Source organism: Mesoplodon bidens (genome assembly GCF_964165515.1).
Source record: "Mesoplodon bidens genome assembly, chromosome: 9".
In the NCBI taxonomy this organism is placed as follows: domain Eukaryota; kingdom Metazoa; phylum Chordata; class Mammalia; order Artiodactyla; family Ziphiidae; genus Mesoplodon; species Mesoplodon bidens.
The window spans coordinates 26,887,915-26,912,909 of NC_138166.1; the positions used below are offsets into that span (position 1 = coordinate 26,887,915).

The following is a 24,995-nucleotide window of genomic DNA, read 5'->3' on the forward strand; positions in this document are numbered from 1 at the left end:
GTCTGCTGGCTTTCTGAATAAAGTCACTGTTCCTTTTTCCCCAACAACCCGTCTCTAGATTTATTGGCCTGTCATGCAGCAAGCAGTACGAGATTGGACTCGGTAATATTAGATTTCTGAGAGAATAGCAGCAGAGGCATACATTCTATTTTCCATAAATTCTCTCAGAAAAACAGATGGATCAACTAGAAATGCCAAACGACAAGCTCACAGACAACACCTACAGCAAGGTGGCTATTAAGACATCTCCATGAGCCCCCTAAGTACCAGCAGGTGTGGATGAACTACTGCAAGCTATAAAACACACAGGGTATTAACATCTTGCCAGAGGAAGCAGAGAGAAGCAACCAGGTTTTGTCGAATGTGAGAAGAAAATAACTCTCATATTTCCAGTAAGCGCTCACTAGTAGTGTAGCATCGCTTTAGAATGTCAGGTGAATCTGGGAGGAATTCTTGCTGATTCAATCTGTGGGTGATTTCAAGGGGCCTGAGGAGAGAATGGAGTCCTACGAATCCTCAAAATTAACCAGCCCATTTCCCTTCCAAGAAGAAACTGCTGGAAGTGGAATACAATTTGTCCAAGAGGAGGGATAAAGAAGGTCAAGGGAAAGCAACAGCCAGACAAAAGAGAAAAAGATCATGGCCAGAAGAATATCTATATCTATATCCATATCTATATATCTGTATCTATATCCATATCTCCATATTTTTGAAAACTTGACAAAACAAAACAGAATGGTGAGTTCTAAAATGTAAAGCTAGACATACATCTACTCTGATCCACACTTTCCTTTTAGAAGTTCAGGAACTAATTTTTTATAAAAATGAGCAATAGAAGGAGATGCCACCTGAATCTACTACAATGTTACCATAGGACAAAAGAATAATAAACAGAATAACATTACCACAGACAATGAAAGTTTGTCAAACAGACATGCCACAAAGTGGATGAGAATTAAACATAACTTAGTATTTCAACAGAAGTTAAGAAAAGATAGAAGAAATAAAACACATAAATCAAAATGAGGAAAACTCAAAAATGAAGTGACAGAGTTCAGGAAGGACTTTGAAATAAAAAGAAAAAATAATTTTGAAAATGAAGACTAAACTAGAAGGGGCATAAGAGAAAAAGATAAAACAAAACCAAGAGTTTACAACCTATGAGGGAAGAAAAGGTGCAAATAAAAGCAAAAAATAAAAGAAATGATTCAATCTGGGTGTCTGTTACACAGGGGTATTCAATTTGTGGACGTGATCTAACAATACATTCACACGCCGTGTACATCTTGTATTTATATTATACTTCAGGAAAAAATTAAAAATAATGAAATGAAGAAAGAGACAAAAGTGATTCAAGAGAAAGTTGGCTTTAATCCTTTATGCCAGAAAACCATGATTTGCATCCACATTTTACTGAAACTCCTCTCATAAATGTCTCCAAAGACTTTCTAAGTCCAATGACACTTTGAGACTTGTAACACTGTTGATCACTTCCTCATTTCTGTGCCATCCCCCTCTCCTATGTTCCCCCTAAACTTTCTAGTCACTTCTTGTTAGTCTCCTTTGTGGGTTTTTCTTCCTCCACTAGCCTTTCAAATATTGGTGTTTCCAGACTCTATATTCAACTATTTTCCCTTTTTTACTCAAATTCTCTTCCTAAGCAATGATATCATACCTAAAGGGCTCAGCTTTCACACATATACATGCTGTTAATTCTCAAATCTGCATTTCTAGTTCTGGTTTCTCTCTTGAAAAATAGCCCTTTACATCCAACTGTTAATGAGATCTCTCCACTGAATATAAGACAGTCCCCCGCCTTCTCAAACTTGCTTCCCACCCAGCCCTCCTTAACTCCAAGAAGGAAAGTGATCATATCTTCTTGTTCAATAAATAACTTAAGTTTCCCCATCTACTATCCTAAGAAAAACCTCTCAACGCTCCTACACTTTTTATATCCTTCTCCATATTTCTTTTCCTTAACAATTCTATTTCTGGATTGAATAGGCAATATTATTGCCTTTATCACAATTCAGTCACTTCTTCATCTCCTACATTCTAAATTCTCATCCCTTTACCAAAACTGCCCTCTCTGTAGCACTGATAATGTTGTCTATTATTAATTTTTTTCCTTTCACTCTTACAAGTGTGATTCTAATTTGCACTGACATGATTTGCCTTATACTACTATGTCTGCTCAGTCTGTTTACATTGATATTCCCTAAACATTCTACTGTCACCTAAATAATGGCATTTTCCAAGTTACTTTGATAAAGTGAATGGCAGAGAAGGAAAGCAAGAGAAAAGAATAAGATAGAGAAGGAGGGATAGAGAGAAAAACAGAAAGGAGAGACTCCTTCAGGGACCATTAACTCCCTAGGGTTCAATAATTCAACCTATTCTGATAACACCCTATCCTAGCTGCAGGATCAATATTTCATATAACTGTACATGGAAATAAAACAGTTATAACTGAGAAACACTGAGCATTTTTTATGTTCTCACAGAAACATACTCTTATCTTCTTAGTTTCTTCTTGCTGTTAGACTTTGTTTTTCTTCCCAATCATCAACAAATAAAATTGGAATTGTTTTTTGATTCCTTTTCGTCAGCAACATCCAATAAAATGTTAAGTTATATAAACTCCTGCTGAGTGGCTTCTCACATCAGCTCCACACTTCCTTTCCTTTGCTATTGTGACAACACTCAAATATCCTCATGATCTCTCACTAAGACTCTTATAATAGTTCCCTTTAATTTCTCTCTGCCTTTCATCCCTCTCTGCTTGAATCAATGCTAAATATTACTAATGACATGTCAATCAAACACTCTGCTCAACCTCTTTCCTAGTCTCCATGCTGTTTTTAGAAATACCTACAGAATGCCACCAATTTGCCCCAGCTTTATCTTCTACTGTTTCCCAACCAACTAATGTCTGTGAACCTATTCCATATGTGCCTATCTCTGTGTTTTTTAAACATTTTCCTTGCCTATAACAATTTGTAATTTTTCATTCCCTCATATGAAATTTTACCAAGCCTCCAAATGGAGTTTTGGGAATAAATCTCTCACTGCCCTTATTATCATCTGACCACATATTCCTTTTATGACACATACAGAATCTTTTTCAAAATATGTTTTTAATCAGACCTAATATTAAGATAATTACATGAGAAAAATATTCAACATTATGTATATGAAGGTGAATGACATGGAGTTCCACGTCTACTAATGACAATGAGGCTTGTACTGAACTAACTCCCACAGATAATGATGATTAACTAAGTAAAAAAGTACAAAAAAGGCAGTGGATTCAGTAAGAGCAGACAAAGACTGGAGAGTTTTTCACTCAAGGCATGTCCTAATTCATGTGGGGAGGAATGGCTAGAACTCAAGCAGAAAGCTAGAGACCTTCTAGCTTGGAAAGGCATAGGACAGAAATCCAGATCAACTTAAAAGTGAGAAGGCATATCCAGAAACTGAAGGAGGCGCCCTGAGATCTGTGTATATACTCTTTCCCAAGTCCTTAGCTGACACCTGAACTGCATGTGCAAGCAGACCCTGAAAAGCAGTGGCTGGAAAGTTACAAGAGATGCATGGATGCTGCCCACTGCAAGGTAGTTTTGAGTGTGGATCCAGACAAGTAAACTGTCTGCTAGAATAAAAACAGACTCTCTTCAAAGGTAACAGAGTTCAGAATCAAGAATTAAAGTAATAATCTATAGTGTCCAGTACAAAATAAAAATTACTAGACATGCAAAGAAACAAGAAAATATGATTCATCGTCAAGAGAAAAAACAGTCAATGCAAACCTAAAGTAACCCAGATGTTAAAATTAGCACACAGGGATTTTAAAACTGCTATTAAAATATGTCCAAAGTTTAAAGGAAAATAGAGTCATAATAAATAAAAATATGGGGGAGCACTCAGGATAGAAATGGAAAATATACAAAATGAAAGTTCTAGAACTGCAAAGTACAATATTTACATGGACCATTAATGGAGTGGGCTTAACAGCATATGGGAGATGTCAGAAGAAAGGGAAAATAAATCAAAGGTATTTATCCAACTTGAAAAACAGAGGAAAAAAAGATTGAATAAGAATGAACAGAATCATGGTGATCTGTGGGACACTGCCCAAAAGTCAGTCAGTCTGTCTGTCTATCTATCTATCTATCTATCTGTCTATGAGTCCCTGAAGGAGAGGAAAGAAAGAATGAGGCAGAGATATTATTTGGAAAAAACAATGGCCAAAAATTTGGTGTAAAACATATACTCTGTATCCAAAAATCTTAGTATCCCAAGAAATATAAATATCAATCTCTCCAACACTGCCACCACACACACATAGGCACAGTACAGAGAAACTACTGAAAACCAAAGATAAAATCTTGAAAGATAAAGCAGTTACAAACAGGATAATACCAGCATGAATGAAACCTAAATCTACATGAGAAAGAGATTAGCCAACAATAAGGCATTTCTGAGACGCTTAAAGAAAAAAAAAAAGTTAACCCAGAATTCTATATCCAGGGAAAATATCCTTCAAAAATAAATGAAATGAAGGCGTTTTCAGATAAATGAAAACTGAGAGGATCTGTCACCAATATATCTGCATCATAAGTTGTATATATTCTGACTTTGTATATATGTATACCTGTGTGTTTGTATACACATATGTACATATGCATATACATATGTATACTTTGTATATTTGTATATATGTAAATATTCTGACTTTGCACTGGACTTACTTGCCTTCTAATATTCTCCTATTATATTACCTGCATTGTTTCTTTAAAATAATTTAGTAGATATACTGTGATGTGTTTGTGTACGCTACTTAACGTTAATCTACAACTAGGGGTGGTTAGTTAACATTTAAAATATGCTAATCAAAAATCCTGCCTGTAAGGATGCTTAACAGCTGAAGTGCCTCAATCAGGGGCACTCTCCAAAGGCAGCTAGAGTGAGCACTTCAGATACTGCTAATTATGTGTGCACCTGCGTGTTAACTAGTATCAGGAAGATCAGAAATAATTTTTCACTAGTGAAATGAATGTTGCTCTTCATATGTGGTGGCTGAAAATATTTTATAGTCACTGCTGCCCTTTCATAAATGGGGTCCAAGAATCAAGGGAGTAGCAGATGTAAGCTATTCTATACAGGATGGATCAACCACAAGGTCCTACTCTATAGCACAGGGAACTATATTCAATATCCTGTGATAAACCACAATGGAAAAGAATATTAAAAAAAAGAAGGTCCACATGTGTAGAACTGAGTCACTCTGCTGCACAGCAGAGACTGGCCCAGCATTGTAAATCAACTATACTTGAATTTAAAAAAAAAAAAAAAAAAAAGAGAGAGAGAAAGAGAGTCTAGCTGCTTAACTACAGATCATCCAGAGCTCTGCTTTATCTGTGTCCCATCTTGATGCAGGATTCTGCCTTCTGACCACAAGGGAAGGTAACAGATCCTGACATCAGTATATTGTTTAGTATGTTTATTCACAGTGAAACTGTGATGTAAGGTGCTTGAAAATGTGCCTAAATAAACCAAAGCTGAGAGTTTACTGTTTGTTGAAACTGCTTATATGACTGAATGTCAAGCCTGCTTGTTAGTATATATAATGTGTTGTATGTGGCAGAATTCAGTTGGGATTTGCTTTCATGATACCATACCATCTAGTGGTGGGGTCTCAGGGGAGGACATGTATAGCTCTCATCAAGTAAAGTTTATCTTAAGTCAGTTTGCAATCTCCCCCCAGCCCAACTCTACCTCTCCCACCTCACCTGGCCAAGAAAAGGAGTCATTACAGGATTAGCAAGCCTTGCATGTCTTTTAAAAAATACTGCATGTAGTAATTTTATTTATATAAATTTATTTTCATATATGCTTGTATATATATGTTCATATATATACATATTCATTCTAGTTTGTCACTTACACCAATAAAATTTTATATAAGAAGACAATAGAGAACAGTTTGATATTAAGAAATATTTTTAAGCGGACAAATTAAGTAAATGAAATTCTTCAGTGAATGAATACATAAAGAATTAATTGGTTCACAGATTTTGTCGCTGGCAAGAATTTTAAAGCCCCAGAGAGATTGCTTATCTGACTCAAGCAAGCTTAATCAGAAGGTCACAAATGCTTTTCTCTTTTGTAGGAAGAAATGCCACAACCTCTCTTTTAAAACAAAGTTCTTTTAAGCATTACTTTTGATAATTCATTGAGAGCAATGAATGAAATCATCATACCTCTAAATGGTATCCAACTCTGATGAAGGCACAAAGGGGGTCAAAAGCTCCAGTACCACAGGTCAGAAGGTGCGTCCTATTATAGTGATGCAAAACCCGAACATAATTTGCACACTCACTCTAAAGCAGGAAAAAAAAAAAAAGAAATTGGTTAGTGTAATGACTATGTTTAGTTCTTTTTTGATTTTTGCTTTTCCGAGCCCTAGAAATCTCACGTATAATCCGCGTTTGGTTAGAGAAGGCAAAGGGGGCAGATGAAAAGAAGACAAGGACCAGTGGAAGAAGAGACAGAGGTGACCAATACAGCGATGTATGAATTACATTTAATAATGCGAGTGTATCATTTTCATGTATTCTAGTACACGAGGAATTTAAAAAAAAGCACTGTTCAGAAATTTATTCAGGTATAAAGATTTACATGGCAATATGTTTCACTAAATAATTAAATTCTTCCCAAACCTGTTATTTTTTTAAATTTCATATAAACAATGAATCAGCATAAAGTCAGAAAACAAATAACTAGAAAAAGCTTCATTACCCTTAAGGGAACATATGCAGACCTTAGGGCACTACAGAGTTTTGATGTTTGGGAAAATAAGTCTTATATCTTCAAACTCATAAATTCATATAAAGTACTTTCATAGAGAATTTTCAAGTAAACAGATAGAAAGCTAAATGATAAAAATAACATTTTATACCTATCACTATAAGATTACAGTACTGAGATCAGCAAACTTTTTCTATAAAGGACCAGAGAGTAAATATAATTAGTTTGATGGGCCATCTGGTCTCTGCTGCAACTATTTACTTCTGCAGCTATAGCATAAAAGCAGCCGTTGACAACAGAAAAATGAATGTATATGGAAGTGTTCCAACAAAACTTCATTTATGGCAGGTCACATTTGGCCCCAGAGCTCTAGTTTGCCCCTAATGGATTCAACTGTAATCTTATCAAGGACAGAATCTTGATTTTGCACATCTTTGTATTCTGTAGTTAATCAAACCCAGTACCTGATACACACTCCATGTGTAACAAACTTTTAGTAGATCAGTCATTAGGTGAGTATGCTGAATGAAAAAAAGTTTAAAATTACTTCAGACTAACTTCACTAAATTAATTTTAGCAAATACCTTGTTGGCAAATCAGGTACTGTTAGTTCATTTAAATTATGAGAGAAATACTAAACCCTTTTATTGCTAAATATCACTTTGACAGTACATGCAATAGTCAGTATATATTATGTTTTATAAGGTCAGATTCTGACTTTTAAATTCTCTCATACAACAGTATTAGGATGAAAAAGCCAGCAGAACTATGTCATCGTAAGTGATTCAGAATATAGCATTCCCTTGGTAAGAACAAGTAACACACTACTGAACCGATTATCTGGGGCACACCGATAGACATTCCTTTAATTTCCCCTTCATGCAGCATCCTAGTCTCTATATGACCCGTATAGTTGGGAAAAATCTAATATCCTATTTTCATATTGCTATAAGCACCTGCTTCTCATGTCTTGAAACTGTCACATCTTGAGTAAGCCAATTAGACCACATTTTGGCTCGGGTGGGCTTAGACTGACACAGCCTCTGAATGTGTTCAATTACTCAGCATCACGCTGTAGACTAAGGCAGCAAGAATGTCTTGACTCATCCCTTGGCTGTTACCCAGTTGCTGCAAGAATCAGGAGTTGGTATAATGTGTGTTAGATTTCTACATGGTATTTTTTTCTTACTGAAAAAAAGGATGAGTTAACTTTCAAAAGGAGCTGTGCATGCCTTCCTCCAAAGCTGTGAATTGTGTCGTCGGCCAGCTACTCCTAGCACGTGAAAAGTTCTTTCACCCGCGTACTCGTGTGTTAGCAACTACGGCAGGGCCGCTGCTGCTGGACCACCTCTTCCCTTTCACAGGCTGCAGGGAAGTTATGGAGAGATAGAATATTGATTCGTTCAGTAGGAGACATCTTCAAAACATGTGGAATATATAAAGCATGTTTATTGCCTTTGCCATCTTCTTTCAAGTTTTTTGTTTTTTCTCCTTTAGTTTCTTCATTTGTTTCTAATTTACTAATCAGGGTGAGATGAAATATCACAAAGACAGTGCTTAGCTTTTCCTCAAAATAAGAAATTACCTGAAATTATTTTTCTCCCCAATACATAGGAGATAAGCCTGACTAGAAGGAATTTATAAATCTGAGTTGACAAAATAAAACCAAGATCTAGATGGTACCTTGGTGCCCTACTCTACCTCTACACTGAAATTAATTTTTAAGTAATTATATATATACAAAATGTACATGTATATATCATATGTGCATGTGTATACATGTGTATATATACATGTATGTAAGTGTGCATATATATTGATATATATGTATATATCAATATATATATCTATAGACATATGGAGAGATAGATATTTATTCTTGAAATGAATTGCATATATGCTTTTTAGGAGCAAATAAAAGGTTAGAGATTCAGTCCTTTGTCACTGACCATGACTATAATTGATGATTTCTTTAATTTACAATGAATAATACTCACGGCATCTTTTCCTTTCATTATGCATTCTTCTGTTTTTACTGCTGTACTTGGCCAGTGTATCTGGAATAAAAGATAATGGACTGTTATGCAACTGCATATAAAAATAAACCACACTGAAAAACCATTTCATTTTTTTCAGCAATTCAATACATTTTATTTTGTTCTATTTTTGTTGGTTCTACTTCCTTCTTTGAGAAGATCAAGCAAGACTTTATCTTCTTTATGGCATTATTTGCCAAATTAAGACACTTATCTTTTAGCTTTTATTTTATGCTAAACTTTATTATTATTTTTTTAATCTTTCTGAAGGTTCATCTCAAGTCTCAGGCCTTTAGAGGCCACCCATACTTCAACCAGCACTGCTCTGCATTTAACCTGCTGTGACCTCTGCTGTCCAATCTCTCTCCTGAACTTGTCTGCCCTCCAAAGGCCAGGAACCACCTTAAGTTCCCTTTGCATTTTTACCACTTAACACTGAACCTGGTGTGGTGGACTCTCAATAACATTTGTGCACAAAAGAATGAAAGGATTTATAATGAATGAATTTATAATTCATCCTCTGTTTATAATGTATCACTTCATAATACACCACAAACATCTTTGATTATTTTTAAAACATTTAACTCTACCAGTTCCCCACTGGATTTCAGGAAATTTTCATTATATTTCAAATTTGTTGGTTTCTTCATTGAAGACAGAATATATTAAATACCTCTTTTTCATCTCAAATAGTGCCTAGCACTTTGCTGGGACCACAGGCAGAAATCATTAAGTACTTTTAAAATCTAATTCCACAAATGTTTAACTGTGAACTTTTTTTTTTCCCTTTGGAATGAAAGAAATGGTTTTCTCTATGCTTTTCTTTTCTCAGACTGTTTCTGTTCCTCTTTTTGCTTAAAAGATAGATTAATCACACCATGTGCCAGACAGCGTGGCAAGAACTTTAGTTTTTCTTTCTTCTACTTTATAAACTCATGTGCAGAAGTTTGAGCGTGTTATACTATGCAACTGAGGGCTCATTATTATCATTGGTCTTAAAAGGTCTCTCTCTTATTTTAATTATCTATTTATTTCCTTCCCTTCCCCCTCCATGTTCTCCCTGCATCCCTCCAGGAGGCAATCACTGTAAATTGCTCCTGGGAAGACTAACAGTTTTTTTGTTGTTTGAATATGTTCTTATAAAGTGTATATTGCTTTTTGTGCATTTTTAAATTTGTGTAAATGGTATATTTTAATTTATGTAAAGTCTTTCTCATCTTTTATACTAAGAACTGGGTTTTGAAGACCCCTCTACAAAGCCCTATGTATACATACAGTCTGTTGTTTCTAACTGCTTTGTAATATTTGGGGTATGGATCCCCCATATTCCCTCTTCTACTCTCCCAATGAGGGCACCCAAATTGTCTCCAAATCTCCACCACAGCAAACATCAGCACATCTTCTCCCAATAAAGCCTAGAGGAATCATTTTAATGCTTATGATCTCCATGAACAGCTCATTTCAGTTGCAGTGACTACACCAGAAGTGATGGTGTATAAGCTACTTTGGGAAAAGGCTTCTTACCACAAGTCTGTTTTGTTTTAATAAAGTACTTTATTGACAAGAACCACTGCCCACCCCCCCACCAAAAGCAGCAGCACATCTTTGTACACGGCCCTCTGGGATCTGTATAAGAATACCACTGGTACGTATAACCAGGAGCAGAATTACTGGGTCTTAGCAAAGCATACATTTAATGTTTTCCTGTGGTGTCAGGTTGCTCTCCAGAATGGTGACATGTTTATACTCTACCAGCAATCCTCACTGACACTTGGCACTGTCAGCTTTCTAACTTCTGTACTGAGCACTTCAGATTCAACATTTAATTTAATCCTTACCAGAACTTTACCTAAGTATTATTTGGGAGCTTCTTTTTTTAAAAAATGCATATTTCTCTGTCCAACTCTACAGTGCAGATCTATGGATGGGAACCAAGGTATACAATTCCCTTAAGTAATTGTAGCAACTGGTAAGTTCTTAAATGTTTCCTGTGCCTCAAGATCTAAAAGCCTCCCGGTTAATAGCTTATCCCCTCACCTGCTGGATCAATCACTCCCCCTCCCCGGACCAAAAAAGCTCAATCGGCTCCCTTTCTTGTGTCTCTTTCTGAATTCCATGGGATCACCTTCTCACGCTAATGTATCATCTTCATGGGCTCTGCTGGTCAGCGATGATGAATTCTATTTTGAGTCATGCTGACTTTCACCAGAACCCCCTATAGTTTTTTGTTCATAGCCTCCAAAGACCTGTGCCTTGGATCCACGTGCCCTGGTGTACAGGACTCCTAAGATGTTCTCTCTTCCTCTCCTGCCTCTACGGCTGCTTTGAGCCAGGCTAAGATGGACATTGCTTTGGCTCCCTTCTTTTTGTAGGCAATCATCTTCCATTCTCAAGTGAACATTTTGGTGAATGAGTAGAAATTTCCCAGTAGAGTAGACTGGGTCTCTTAAGACATTATTAATATTTCTAAAAATAGCCTTTTTCTCCTCAGGATGATTAAGAGCCTCAGGTCCTGGATTAAGAAGAGTTCAGCTACAGCATCCTACTAGTCAGTATCAATGGTCATATATATTAGACTATATTGCTCCACCTGTGCCAATAAGACCAACTGTCTTCCTATCTAAGGCAGTTTGTTCCCTAAAGGTCTCTATTATCTCTCCCTGATGTCTCCCCTTCTTCCACCCACCACCATCCTATCCTGTGCTCTGCTAGTCTGGAAGGACTTTCTGGTTATTGAACTACATACTAGATGCTGCTGATTGAAGATATTTTTATTTAGTGAGGACTGTTTAATTATTTTTAAACTACTGCCCAACATTCAAAAGTAAGACATTTTGCATAAAAATCTAGATTTCTGGTGTCTCTAGAAAAATCTAAAAGGCAAGCAACAGGCATGCCTTCCTATGTGGCACCATTCTTCTGGAGTTGAGTCTGAAGTCTTCTTTCAATGGGACAGGCACTCTCTGATTCTCTTCAGACTTTTCTTTTACCTAAGTGGCCCCTGTAGGCATTTTAGTTTTTGAAATCTGATATACATGTTTGAATTCCAAATATGGTCAAAATTTAAGATTTAAAAAAAAGCTGTGTCCCATACAATATCAGGTTAGGCATGTATATGCTAGATGGGGAAGAGGTTTGTCACTTAACTCACACATTACATAGTCAAATCCAGGCCCTGACACATGAAAAATATTGGGGATTTATAAAAGTGGTGACAATAGCATTTGATTATGATGATCCTTTTATGACTCTAAATTTATTATCATAGGAGTAAGCACTCTATGGTTTGAACTATAGGTATACGACATTACTTCGATGTTATTATTAGTGTAATGAGCCCCCTAAAGTTTCTAACTAACAATATTCAGCATTCATGTGATCCTTTGCTTTCATAGTGCAGTATATAAACCTTTAAATAAAAACACAAGCTCTTTTTGTTATGTGGCAACAGAGAAAAAAGACAAAAGGAAAAAAGTAGGGACATAAAAGAAAACCAACTAAAAAGTCCAAAGCACACATAGAATACCCTAGAATCAATGTTCTTCATTATAGCAGTAGATCTATCAGTGGATTATATATGATTCAGGAAAGATATCACATAAATAAGACAATGTCAGGTTCAACTTCAGGCTTAACATCAGCCTGAGGGAGGTTACCAACACCACTTGACAATAGGATCCTGGAAGTGAAGCTGTAGAATTTATAAACTTCACTGATCCTTTATTCTGGAAAAAATTCAGGCACTGAGCAGTAGGTTTTCTAAGATGATTTCTAAAACTTATTCTAATTTGAGATTCAATTTGGTTTTGTAATTATAATTTTACTGTGGATGCATAAATTATTCAAAAGGATATGCTAGAATGTATATGTGTGTGTAAATACAAATTCAAAATACAAATTCATTTTAGGATCATCCATCATTGGAAAGATTTTCATGACTAATTTGCTTATTGACATGAATAAATCGGAGAATACCTCATCAGTAGAGCAGAATAATGCTTTTATATTCTTAACACCTTTAATTTAGGAGATGCAGGGTTTTTCTTCTTAGAATATTAGCATCTTTTTTTATTCATTTTTCATCATTATGTAAAACGGTGACTTCTTTAAACTGTAGTTCTACAATTTCAAAGTATTAGATAACTAATTCCTTGGAAAAATATACCAAAGTTCAGCTTTTCAATGTTGAAATAGTATCCAGACAATAGAACAACCTCAAGTATTACCTCATTCTCCTCAATCATTGCTTCATAAGGATTATTTCGGGGACTATTTGAACATATTGTCTGGGGGGCAATTCTCTAGAGGATTCCTATACTTTATTGACAGCTTTTGTTCCACATTATCTTTTCAAAGAGCCTTGGAAGACAGAGATAGAATCTCCCTTCAGGGCAAATAGAAGATTTGTTTCCTGACCAGGATAATAAAGATAATGTCTCCCTCTGGGCAAAGGTTGGACAGCTTTGCTAGCAAATCCCTTGTAAGACTGGGAGTTTTCTGAGCTGGAGGTTGGTAAAGTGGGTATGATACAAATTCACTGTGTGTATAGTGTCTACTTAGGCTGCTTTGCCCATCCCCTATGGGACTTGAGGAGGGAAAGACAAGATGAAAACACGAGGCTCATGCTGTCTGCTGTCCTGTGAGTGACAGAGTCCTCTGTCTCTAGCCCAGGCATTGTCTTCTGCCAGCATCAATGAAACTAAGACAGGCTAACGTGTTGTCTTAAAAGCAAGGTAAAATTTCAGACCCTTCACAGTTCTTGACACAAACAAAAGATCATATATTATGTGGTGGCGAAGACAATACTTGGCTTTTCTAGGATTGCCAAAACACGTGTTGTTTCTAGCAGCAAACCTAATAGTGGCAGTTGCTCTAGGAATAATGAAATCATTATTTCAGGCACGTCTTAGAAGACGTTTCCTGATTAACTTTTTCAACAGATAATATGTCTCCTTCCTTTGATCCTCTATATTGCTTTTCTTACTTTTTCTATCTATGACTATAATGATATGTGTACTCAATTTTAGCTCTCTTATTAGGGCTATAAGTTACAGAGGGCAAGGCAGTGACTTAGTTCCACAGCCCTAAAATGCCTACCTGGCACAAGGCCTTAAATGCAATCACTGCTCATTCATTGTCTATGGGCAGACTTGTATCAGTCAACATTTCTTTATCACATTCTTCAAAAAGTCAATTCAGTAAAGGATCCTACAATAAAGTTTGAGATATAGATTCACTGACATGAAAATGCTGCAAGCAGTGTCAAATAAATGAGACAAGTAACACTTTCCAGTCTAATCAGGGAGGAAATCCTGCAGGATTTAGCAAGTTTGCAAGACTGGCAGGGTTTCTGAGGGCAGAGAAAAGGGTATTAACCAGATCACTCTGGGTCCATGGAAGGGAGAGAGGTAGAAGATTAAATTATGTACACTCACCACTAAAGTGTAACACAGGGGAGCTCTCCAAATGAACAATGTCATTATATATTTATTCAAGTTTTGCTTTTGTTGTTGTTTATACATTAGTTTGCTTTGGTTTCTTTCTTTCTTTTTTTTTTTTTAACAAAATTTAACAGGCTCAGGACTGCATTCAAAGGTCCACTCAGGTGAGAAAAGATAAGAGAATGATCTCACTGGAAATCAAAAGTTATTTTAAAGCCATCATGTACAAATGTTCTGCCAAGACAGTAAGGGAAATGATTTTCCTCATTTGTTTTGGCAGTAAGGATGCCTTTTGGTTCTGCTCCAGAGTAGCATCAACAAAACCCCATAAAATTAGGTTATTTGTTCTGCATAAAACATTTTTAAAGGCAGTTAAGCAACAGGGTGTAATGACATCTCCAAATTCTCTGCACCAAGAAAGGTACAAAAAGCAGAAGGTTAAATACACATCATTTCATCACAATACTCCTACAGTATAATTTAATTGTTCCAATGCACTTTAACAGGCCATTTACTATTCTTGCATATCTCAAAGGAGAACAATAAAATAAAATAAAAATTAAATTACAAAGTAATTCTTTCCCGGACTCCCTATTGAGTCTCCTAATTACACCAGGATTAAGGATTTAACCATTCTATTGTTACAAGATGTTAGGACACTCAGAGATTTTGGAGAGCAAAAACAAATGAACAAAGAAACAATAATTTAACTGTCTAAAAAACATTATTTCCTTTTTTATTAAAAAAAATTAAATAAAATGATCCAGGTAATATAAATCTCTCTTCCTTGGAATACATTTAAGTGATTAAGACACTATTATAACTTCTTCTAATATTCTCTACCTAATTCTATTATTCTAATGAAAAATGTTTGCTTATATTTTAGTTTTTCTTTATATATTTTATATCTATATATAGTACCAGTGTCCATCAATGTATATTTTAATTAAAGGTCCTATAAATGTCATTAAAATCAAGAAAATAGATTGAGTATAACACATTAAAAGAGGCCTAATGGTTTATAAATGGTAGTTTTAACCTGACACGTTATCCTTACTGCTTATGCTTTTATACTTAATTACAATGGCTGTCATTATTCAAGTCGTTTGTATACCAGAATTATAATCTTTTGGACTATAGACAAGATTTGTTCTTGAAATGTTCATAATCCAAAGCTTTTGAATTAGAACACTATTATTATGACACAAACATTTTTGGCCTTGTGTATGCCCTTTTTAATGGATGAAATTTACTAAATTGCCATCATTAATGTGAAATACCATTTGCCATTTTATATGCAAATTAGATTTTAATGCTTCTCTCTCACTTAAAAAAAATTAAATTCTAAAATGCAAGCATTTTTTTCACCTTGGATTCAGTAAAGTTGAGTAAATGAGAAAAGTATAAATATTTTTACACACAGAAGTGACTGAGTTATATTTAGAGATATCCAAATTAAGTAGTGTAACTTTACCTTAAAATAATAGTGGTGAGAGTAATTTTAGGAAAAAAAAGCTGAAATTTAGAAACTTGGAGAAAGCCAGGGGTGAAAATTTGTTAAAGTGAATATTTATTACTAAATATGGAATGTTTTATGAAGTCCTATAATATACAGCTTAAATAAACAAACATTTCCACTTTTGATTTCTTCATGAAATGAAAAAAGAAAAGAAGATTTTATACCTCAAACGAGTATTGCTACCTCCCTGAGAATAATTTTGATTTGTTTTTCAGGAATCTCAGTATTTCTCAAATGTGCACAGATTGCAAGGGGCTATGTCGATAGGAGACGGACAAGTTAGTCCCTGACCTGTGGTTGAATACCGGAGCCTCGTGGGGCACTCAACTTTGCCGTTAAGCTAACAAGGGGGAGACAGTTCCTTCTCGCACTTGTCAGTGGCTTTCCTCCACTACTGTCACCAACCACTAACTGTTCCACTAGTCTCTTAACCATTACGAAGGTAAACGCTAGTCATGCAAAGGGAATAAGAACCAAGAGGACACAGACACCTCATGACAAAAGGCAGAACTAACAGTACACTGAAGACCACCTCGGGAGACACGGAGTTCACACCAGAGCAGCGGCCTGGTTCTCAACGCCGTGACGTGGTGGAAAGACCTTAGGCGTCTAAGACAAGTGAACCTGGTTTTAAGTTCTAACTGCTACTTACTGGCCTCATGGACCTATTCTCCTCTTCCTTCCATTTACCCAGCATGCTGCTGCTAAAGCAATCATGCTGAACTACCATTCTGATTGTGTTATACACGTATTCAGACTCTCCCACTGGCTCCTGCATTGCCTGCAAGATTAAGTTTCAACAGCACAGCAGTCAGTATTCTTCAGGATCTGGTCTAAACCCCATTTCCATCCTTAACTCTCACTCTACCCTGTTGATACCCACATGCCCCGACCTCACCTATCTACTTCAGCCAAGTCATTATTTCAAAGTGCTCTAAAATGTCTGACCTTCTTCCCTGTACTCTCTCTGTTCCCACTACCTATTGGTGTGAATCAAAATTCCATCTACGATTCAAAGTCCAATTTTAAATTATATCTCCTCCAGGAAACCCCAACTCCCAGCTTCTATATACTTTCTTAGCATTTTACTTGGGCCTTTGTTATAGTTCTATTCAAATTGTGCTACCTGTGACAGATGTGTATGTATGTATCTTCTCCATCGCACTGGAAATATTTTAGGGTAGGGACTGTTTTATTCATCTCTGCATACTTCGTACCTCCATGACTGTTTCTGGAACTTAGTTGAATCGTCTCTAAAAATATGCAGTACTCTTCTACCTCAGTTAGAAATGGCAGCACATAGGAATCATGTGCTGATTCTATGTCTTGTTTAGATAATAACCATGATAGCAAATATTTGGATAATACTATGTTTCAGGCACTGGCCTAGGCAACTAATAAGTCGATAAATTGTCTTATAAAAGCTGTGAGATAAATATTATGATTATCTCTCTTTTACAGATGAGAAAACTGAGAAATAGAGTTATGGAATAAGCTGACCAAGATCACTCATCTCCTAAGTGCTGGACCAGATATGGGAGTTCAGGCAATCTGGCTATAAAACGTGTTCTTTGCTATTACATTCTGCTACTTTTCAAAAGGTCTTATAATATCTGCAAATGGAAATAAGTTAAAATAAAACAAAAAATAATTTGTTGGCTCTTTCGATCAAATATCAAAAAAAAAATGTAGCTGTTGATCCATTATATCTCATTCTAGAAATGAAATGTTTATCAGAAAGAATGAAGACAAACTTTCAACCAATAAAGAAACACAAATAAAGGTACCATGGCTAATGCTTCTTTATGGTAATACAAATAAACCAGATAAATATGAATTAGGAAATAAATTTTTCTCATGGAATACAGAAAACAGCACAAAAATGTTTTCAATAATTGTTAGGTGCTATATGAAAAGAGCTTTACTTTGTGTAATATCTAGAGGGATTTTTAAATCATTACTAGTTTTGGTCTACTAATTAATATTATTATTCACCATTTTGAAATATTATCATACTTTACTGAAATATTTTAGAGTCACAGGAAAAGTTTTTTTAAATCCTCTTTTTAAGAATTGCTTTAATTACTCAATAATTGTGTAAATTTTACTCTTAAATGCTCCTTAAATGCTAGCAATATACCAGGATGTTTTGGATTTATTCCTTTGCTTCCCTTTCTTGATCATATATATATATATATATATATATATATATATATATATATATTATATTTTGCAGTACGCGGGCCTCTCACTGTTGCGGAGCACAGGCTCCGGACGCGCAGGATCAGCAGCCATGGCTTGTGGGCCTAGCCGCTCTGCGGCATGTGGGATCTTCCCGAACTGGGGTACGAACCCGTGTCCCCTGCATCGGCAGGCGGACTCTCAACCACTGCGCCACCAGGAAAGCCCTCTTGATCATATTTTTAAGATACATATTTAGTTTTTTATGAATTACATGTTTAACGCTAAAAAAACTTAACTCATTAATTTTGCAAGCATATATTTAAATCCCCTTAGATTTAACTCAAATTAAATTTCACCAGACTGAAGTTCAAACAACTATGCGTCATGTAAAAATAACATTTAATATTGCTGAGTGTACAGCTGCTAACTAGAGAATTTAATAATAACATAATAAACTTTCATTATCTCTTTTGGCCACATCTTGATATTACACTAATTATAAATAAATTGGGGGTGGAGGATATGAGAAGAAACAGGTACATTCCTTTTCAAATGATCTAGATTGGAAGTTCTTCCTCAATACAAAATGATAATTTTAAAATTAAGTAGTTACTGAAAGGAAATTTAATGAAGATTTTTGACTTTCCCGGTGGTCCAGCAGTTAAGACTCCGTGCTTCCAGTGCAGGGGGCATGGGTTTGATCCCTGATCAGGGAAGTTCTGCATGCCATGCAGTGTGGCCAAAAAAAAAAAAAAAAAAAACCCAATTTAAACATGGATAGCTTTGAATTCTTGTAGCTATAGTCCTATCCCATTTTAGAGACCTTGGGGCTTCATCATAAATAAATGCTTATTTCAAGAGACAGATACAGATGTAGGCTGTACAAGAAAACAGGAAAATCAAGTGAAAACTGACCACCAGCACAGGTTTGTCTTTCCCTTTCCAAGTCTTCTGATCTATACTAATGTCCTGCTATTGTCACATTATAATCAGAGTCTCAAGATACTTCAATTTTTTCACCCAAATAATGATTTCCTCTAGCTCAGTCCAAACCTTTCTGTACCAAAAGGCTTTAGAGAAAGGTGAAAAGAAAAAAAAATGTTTTAAAAAATATTTCTTAGAAAGTTCCTGATGAGGTCAGAGTTTAATCTAAGTCTCATATTATCTGTGGATTTTAGAGACTTTTTAAGAGAGCAGAAGAAACCTTTTTTTTTTTTTTTTGGCAGGTAGGAGGTTCTCATATGAGGTAAAACAAATGGAATAATAAGGGTAGAATTTGTACACTGAAGAGTATGATTTACCACCAGGGTTGACTTTTCCATTTTTGAGTGAGGGTCAAGGGTTTTTTAGGAATGTGACCTAGATACAAGAGAGCAGAATTTCAGTGTGAAGGTATCATTACATAGCCTGGGAAATGCTATGAATTAATTTATAAAGCAAAGTCAGTATCAAAAAAAACTAATATAATACAGTAAATCTATTAAATGGTAAGTTCTTATCTATCTCAAAATTGCATGGGAAAAATCAATCCTATGTGTGTATCATGATGTAAGTTCTGATTATTACAGTTGATCCTTGAACAATGTGGGTTTGAACTGCGAGGGTCCACTTAACATGTAGATTTTTTGCAGTGAATATGCACTACAGTACTACACCATCTGCTGACGTTGGTTGAATCTGCGGACATGTAACTGTGGATATGGGGGGCCAACTGTAAAGTTATACCTGGATTTTCAACTTCTTGGGGGTCAGCACCCCTAACCCCCTGTGTTGTTCAAGGGTCAACTGTATATATAAGACAATTATTTATTTAGCTCTGTATGTAGGAATAGTATTTCCTAGGGCTTGCAGGGACATATAATACTCTAGTATATCACAATTTTAAATGTACATTACAATCACCTTGGAGAGTTTTAAAAAGTACTACTTATTCCTCATTTTATTCTGGAGGAAAGGCCAAGGCATAGACATTTACAAGATCCTTAGGTATTATTAACATTCATCCAAAGTAAAAACTATTACCATACTATAAACAGGCTCCTTACTCTGTTTGCCAGTGGGGAAGTGGGTAGGTGCTTGGGGAGGGGGAGGGTGGAAGGCAGACAAAATTAGTTTGAAAGTGGTTCTACAATAAGTACAATGGGATTCGCAAGAGGGCAGACACTGAAGAGAACAGATTTATTGGACGATGTCAATATTAGAAACAGACACTTTCATCTTTTTAGTGTCTATATTCCTTGCGTGCCTACATCTTCAAAGATGAATACAACTTAGTACCTACTCTTAAGGATCCAACTGACAAAGTACACTGATAAGTAAACAGCCAATTTTAATACAACATGGGAATCAAAATCAAACCCAGGGATAAGGAAGGGCTGGGAGAACCTTTTCCAATTCTAGTTTAGAGGAGGAAGGAAATAGCTAAAGCAACAAAAGCAAAAATTGGGTATGTGTGAAGGCTAGTCCAAAGAAGGAAAATGTAAGGATAAAGAAGTATTAAAGAGCAAATAGAGGTGACTGACATCACTACGTATCAGGAAAATAAAAATCAAAACCACAATGAGCTAGTACCTCACACCGGTTTGAAAGGCTATTATCAAACAAATCAAAAGATAACAAGTGTTGGCAAGGATGCAAAGAAAATGGAACCCTTGAGCATTGTTGGTGGGAATGTAAATTGGTGCAGCTACGACAGAAAACAACATGGAGTTTCCTCAGAAAATTTAAAAATAGAACTACCATATGATCCAGCAATGCTACTTCTGGATATATATATCCAAAGGAAATGAAAACTGAATGTCAAAGAGATATTCTGCACACCCATATTCACTGCAGAATTATTCACAGTAGCCAAGGTATGCAAACAACCTCTGTCCATCAAGGGATGAATGGATTAAAAACAATGGGGTATGTATATATACACACACACATACATACAAAAATACACATGGTGAAATATTATTGAGCCATGAGAAAGAAGGATATCCTGCCATTTACAACGATATGAATAATACTTGAGGGCATTGTGGTAAGTGAAATAAGTCAGACAGAGAAAGACAAATACTGTATGGTACCGCTTATATGTGGAACCTAAAAAAGCTGACTCCGGGACTTCCCTGGTGGCGCAGTGGTTGGGAGTCCGCCTGCCAGTGCAGGGGACACGGGTTCAATCCCTGGTCTGGGAAGATCCCACATGCCGCGAAGCAACTAAGCCCATGTGCCACAGCTACTGAACCTGCGCTCTAGAGCCTGTGAGCTGAAGCCCATGAGCCACAACTGCTGAGCCCGTGAGCCACAACTACTGAAGCCCGCACGCCTAGAGCCCGTGCTCCACAACCAGAGAAGCCCGTGCACCGTAACGAAGAGTAGCCCCCAGTCTCCGCAACTAGAGAAAGCCTATGCACAGCAACGAAAACCCAGTGCAGCCAAAAATAGATAAATAAATAAATTTATAAAAAAAAAAAAAAAAAAAAAAAAAAAGCTGACTCCATTGGAACAAAGAGTAGGATGGTAGTTACCAGAGGCAGGATTGGCGGGGGGGATGGGTGGAGATGAGAAGATGTTGATCAAAGGGTAAAAACGTCTAGTTATAAGACATAAGCTCTGGGGACCTAAAGTGCAGCATGGTGATTATAGTTAATACTGTATAACATCTTGAAAGTTGCTAAGAAAGTAGATCTTAAATGTTCTCACTACAAAAAAGATGAGAATCACATGATGTGACAGAGGTGTTAGGTAAAGCTGTGGTGGTGGTCATTTTGCAATATACAAGTGTATCAAATCAACATGTTATACACCTTAAACATACACAGTGTTGTATGTCAATTATATCTCAATAAAGCTGAGAGAAAAAGTGCAAAAAGAAGTGCTCCGACTGCCAATGTATTGGTGTGAACAAGTGGAGATTAAACCAAAAAGGTAGACAAGAGTAGATCCTGAGGACCTATCACAGCTAAACTGAGAAATTTATGTTTATTTTTACTCAAAATTTTAATAAATGCTTTCTAAGATGAAAATTGTAGAGCAGGAGTTCTTAACTAGGGCCTGAAAAAAGAATTCAAGGAATGTACCAACTTTGATTGGAAAAAAAATTACATTATTATTTGCACTAACCTCTAACTGAAATTTAGCTTTTCTATCTTATAAATGTAGAAAACTAACCTCAGTATTATTAATAGTATCTGTGGCTTAATAACCAAGATAAATAACAAGTATTTTAATATTAACTTAGAGTTGCTGCAGGTATCTCAAAATATTATTAACACTCACCATCAATTTGAAATTATGGTACTTATGAGAACTATTGCTAAGACTTCTTATTTAATATTAATAAAGAAGCTACATGTTTTCATATTAGAAATTGTTATTTTTATATAATGATAGTTGTATTTCAACGTAGTTATATTTTAATAACTTTTTTCAATATTTTACTTTGTAATCCTACATATTTATTTAATGCATTTAGGGTGCATAGGCTTCAGCAGACTGCCAAATGGATCCATGACCTATATAAAAGTTGAGAACCCATATACAAAGCCCAATTTGTTGCCGATTTTGTAAAGAAAACAATAATGTAGAAAAGATAGAAGATAACCAGTCCTTGAGAAATGTCAATAGACTGGAATGCAGAGCGTGTGCAGATGGAATGGCGTTTCATAAAAGGAGAAAGAGTACGTTCACTTACAAGGAGGGAGGTAGAAGAAGTCAGGCAGAGGAGTACCCCTGGTGATGGGAGAGTGAGCATTAAGCTGTCTGATGGCTTCATATGATGGAACATATTACATACAAACCAAAGTGAATAACAGGAGTTTACAGATAGCTTATACATAGCTTATACATGTGTGCCAAGCACGGTTCTTGGTCCTTTGCATACATTAATTCAGTTTCATCCTTGGAGAGGCCTAATATGTCCCCTTTAACAAGTGAGGAAGTAAAAGAATAAAAGGATGAAGGAATTTACCCAATGCTATAAATGCAGAGCCAGGATGAGAACCTAGAAATCTAATTTGTGTTCCTAATTCACTCTTCTATCCCTACAAAGGAAGTCGAGCTACAAGTAACACCACTGACTCTAATAACTAATACTGAATAAAACAAAACACAAAAGCAGCCCCAGGAGACTACAACATACTATTGTGTATCACTTTTACATAGCTCAAAAGAAATAACATTAAACAATATACTGTATAGGAAAACACTCGTTATGACAAAATAATTTTTAAAACTTTTGAAAAACAGAAAAATAAACAAAATTCAGCATAGTTAATTGCTTCTAGGCAGCAGGAAGCATGAGGAGGCAAAGAGGCAGGAGACAAAAGGTAGCTGCATCTGCAGTGGGAATGGTGATATTTTCATTCTTGAGATGGGTGGTGAGTTCATATGTATTTATTTTATTATTATGCTTTCTAACATATTTACATTATTTATATCTTTTATGTATCACATATTACATTTTAAAAGATATTAAAAACTAAGAAATAAATGGAAAGTGAGAAAGTAGGGAAAATGGGCTTTGGCTACTCTTCCAAGGTGACTGATCCCAGGGGAAGAAGCAGGGATGTGGTGGCACCAAGTAGATATATGTTTATGGTGGGACTTTTTAAATGAGAGGTCTGTATCCTGCTTATAAAATGATGGGCTAGACACAGTGGTCTGACCTGAGGTAATTCTGCCTCCCAGGGGGTATCTGACAGTGTCTGGAGACTTTTTGATTGTCATGACTCAGGGGTAGCATTCTACTGGAGTGTATTGGATAGAAGCCAGGGATACAGCTAAACATCCTACAATGGCACAGGACACCCTCTGTTCCAACCTGGATTTATTCCAAATGTCAACAGTACTGAGGTTAAGAAACCCAGAGATAAAGCAGGAGAGATTAAAAATATAAGAACAGGTAAATAATTGAAGGAGTAAGGTCCAGGAGAGACAGGAGGAGAGCGTGGCCAAGAAGCAGAAACATCACATCTTCAGAGCCTGGACAGCACTGAGGCACCAACTCTCATTCTTAAGTCTACTTTTTTTTACACAGACTGTCTATGAAGTAGACCTTGTCTAACTCTGCTGTTACTGAAAATAAATGCAGAACGTCTATGTGGAGTTTTATTGCTAATCATTCTGTGGAAATAGGCAAGAAAAGTACAAAATAACAAATGCAGGTGGGATGAAGTCACCTCAGAGCTAATGCAGCTTACATCTCAGAATTCCTCACGAGTATCCAGCCCTTTTGTGGCCCTGGGAGGGGCGTTAGCAATTTTGAAATTTAAGTTTGAATTATATTTCCTGAAGTGACCCAGCAAACTGTATATACTTCAGGCCCCACAAAACAAGGATTTACCTTTGAAGGCAACAAAGTTATTCAATTTAATAATTTGTATAGCTACTTTCCTTGACATCCTTGCTGGATGGAATCCTGAAGCTTCAACAACCAGATACTATTCTATTTAGCTCCCTAAGATGCAGTTCATAAAAACTCATCACTCTCCAGGTTTCTTATCCTTATATAGTCTTCACAGGTCATTTCCTCCATTAAAGCAGTCTTTCTAGCATTAAAGGCCTCAGGGTACAATTAGGCCAAAACAATAAAGGATAAGTAGGTTATTCAATTTCCCCTACTCTAAAGTAGAATCACATTAAAGTGGGAAGCTGCTAACTCCTGGCCTTAGTTCCACATAGGAGAGGAGGGCTCAGGAAAACTGTTAAGAGATTTTGTGTACATAAAAGTCACCTAGAAAGCATGTCATAAATGTGGATTTCAGGGACCCACTCCATGAGAGTTACAGGATCCAGATCCAAGGACAGCAATTTAAGAACTACTTCCTTAATGCAAAGATTCTTAATCTTCTGGGTGTCAGATCCCTTGAAGGATCTTTCCATATTCACATACTTATAATTTTAATATGGAGATTTTATTAGTTTGCTATGGCTGCTATAACAAAATGTTACAGACTGGGTGCCTTAAATAACAGAAATTTCTTTTCTCATAGTTCTGGAGGCTAGAAGTCCAAG

General features: G+C 36.0%; 1 protein-coding gene across 1 annotated transcript in view; it reads right to left on the reverse strand.

Annotated features, from left to right (window-relative positions):
- Nucleotides 1-24,995, reverse strand: part of SEMA3E (semaphorin 3E) — a 263,684-nt gene that overhangs the window by 79,823 nt on the left and 158,866 nt on the right. The window contains exons 3-4 of the mRNA XM_081244517.1: nucleotides 8,808-8,867; nucleotides 6,264-6,383 (exon numbers count right to left, since the gene is read on the reverse strand). Coding sequence (XP_081100643.1) covers nucleotides 6,264-6,383; nucleotides 8,808-8,867 — 180 coding nt within the window. The remainder of the gene's footprint in view (nucleotides 1-6,263; nucleotides 6,384-8,807; nucleotides 8,868-24,995) is intronic.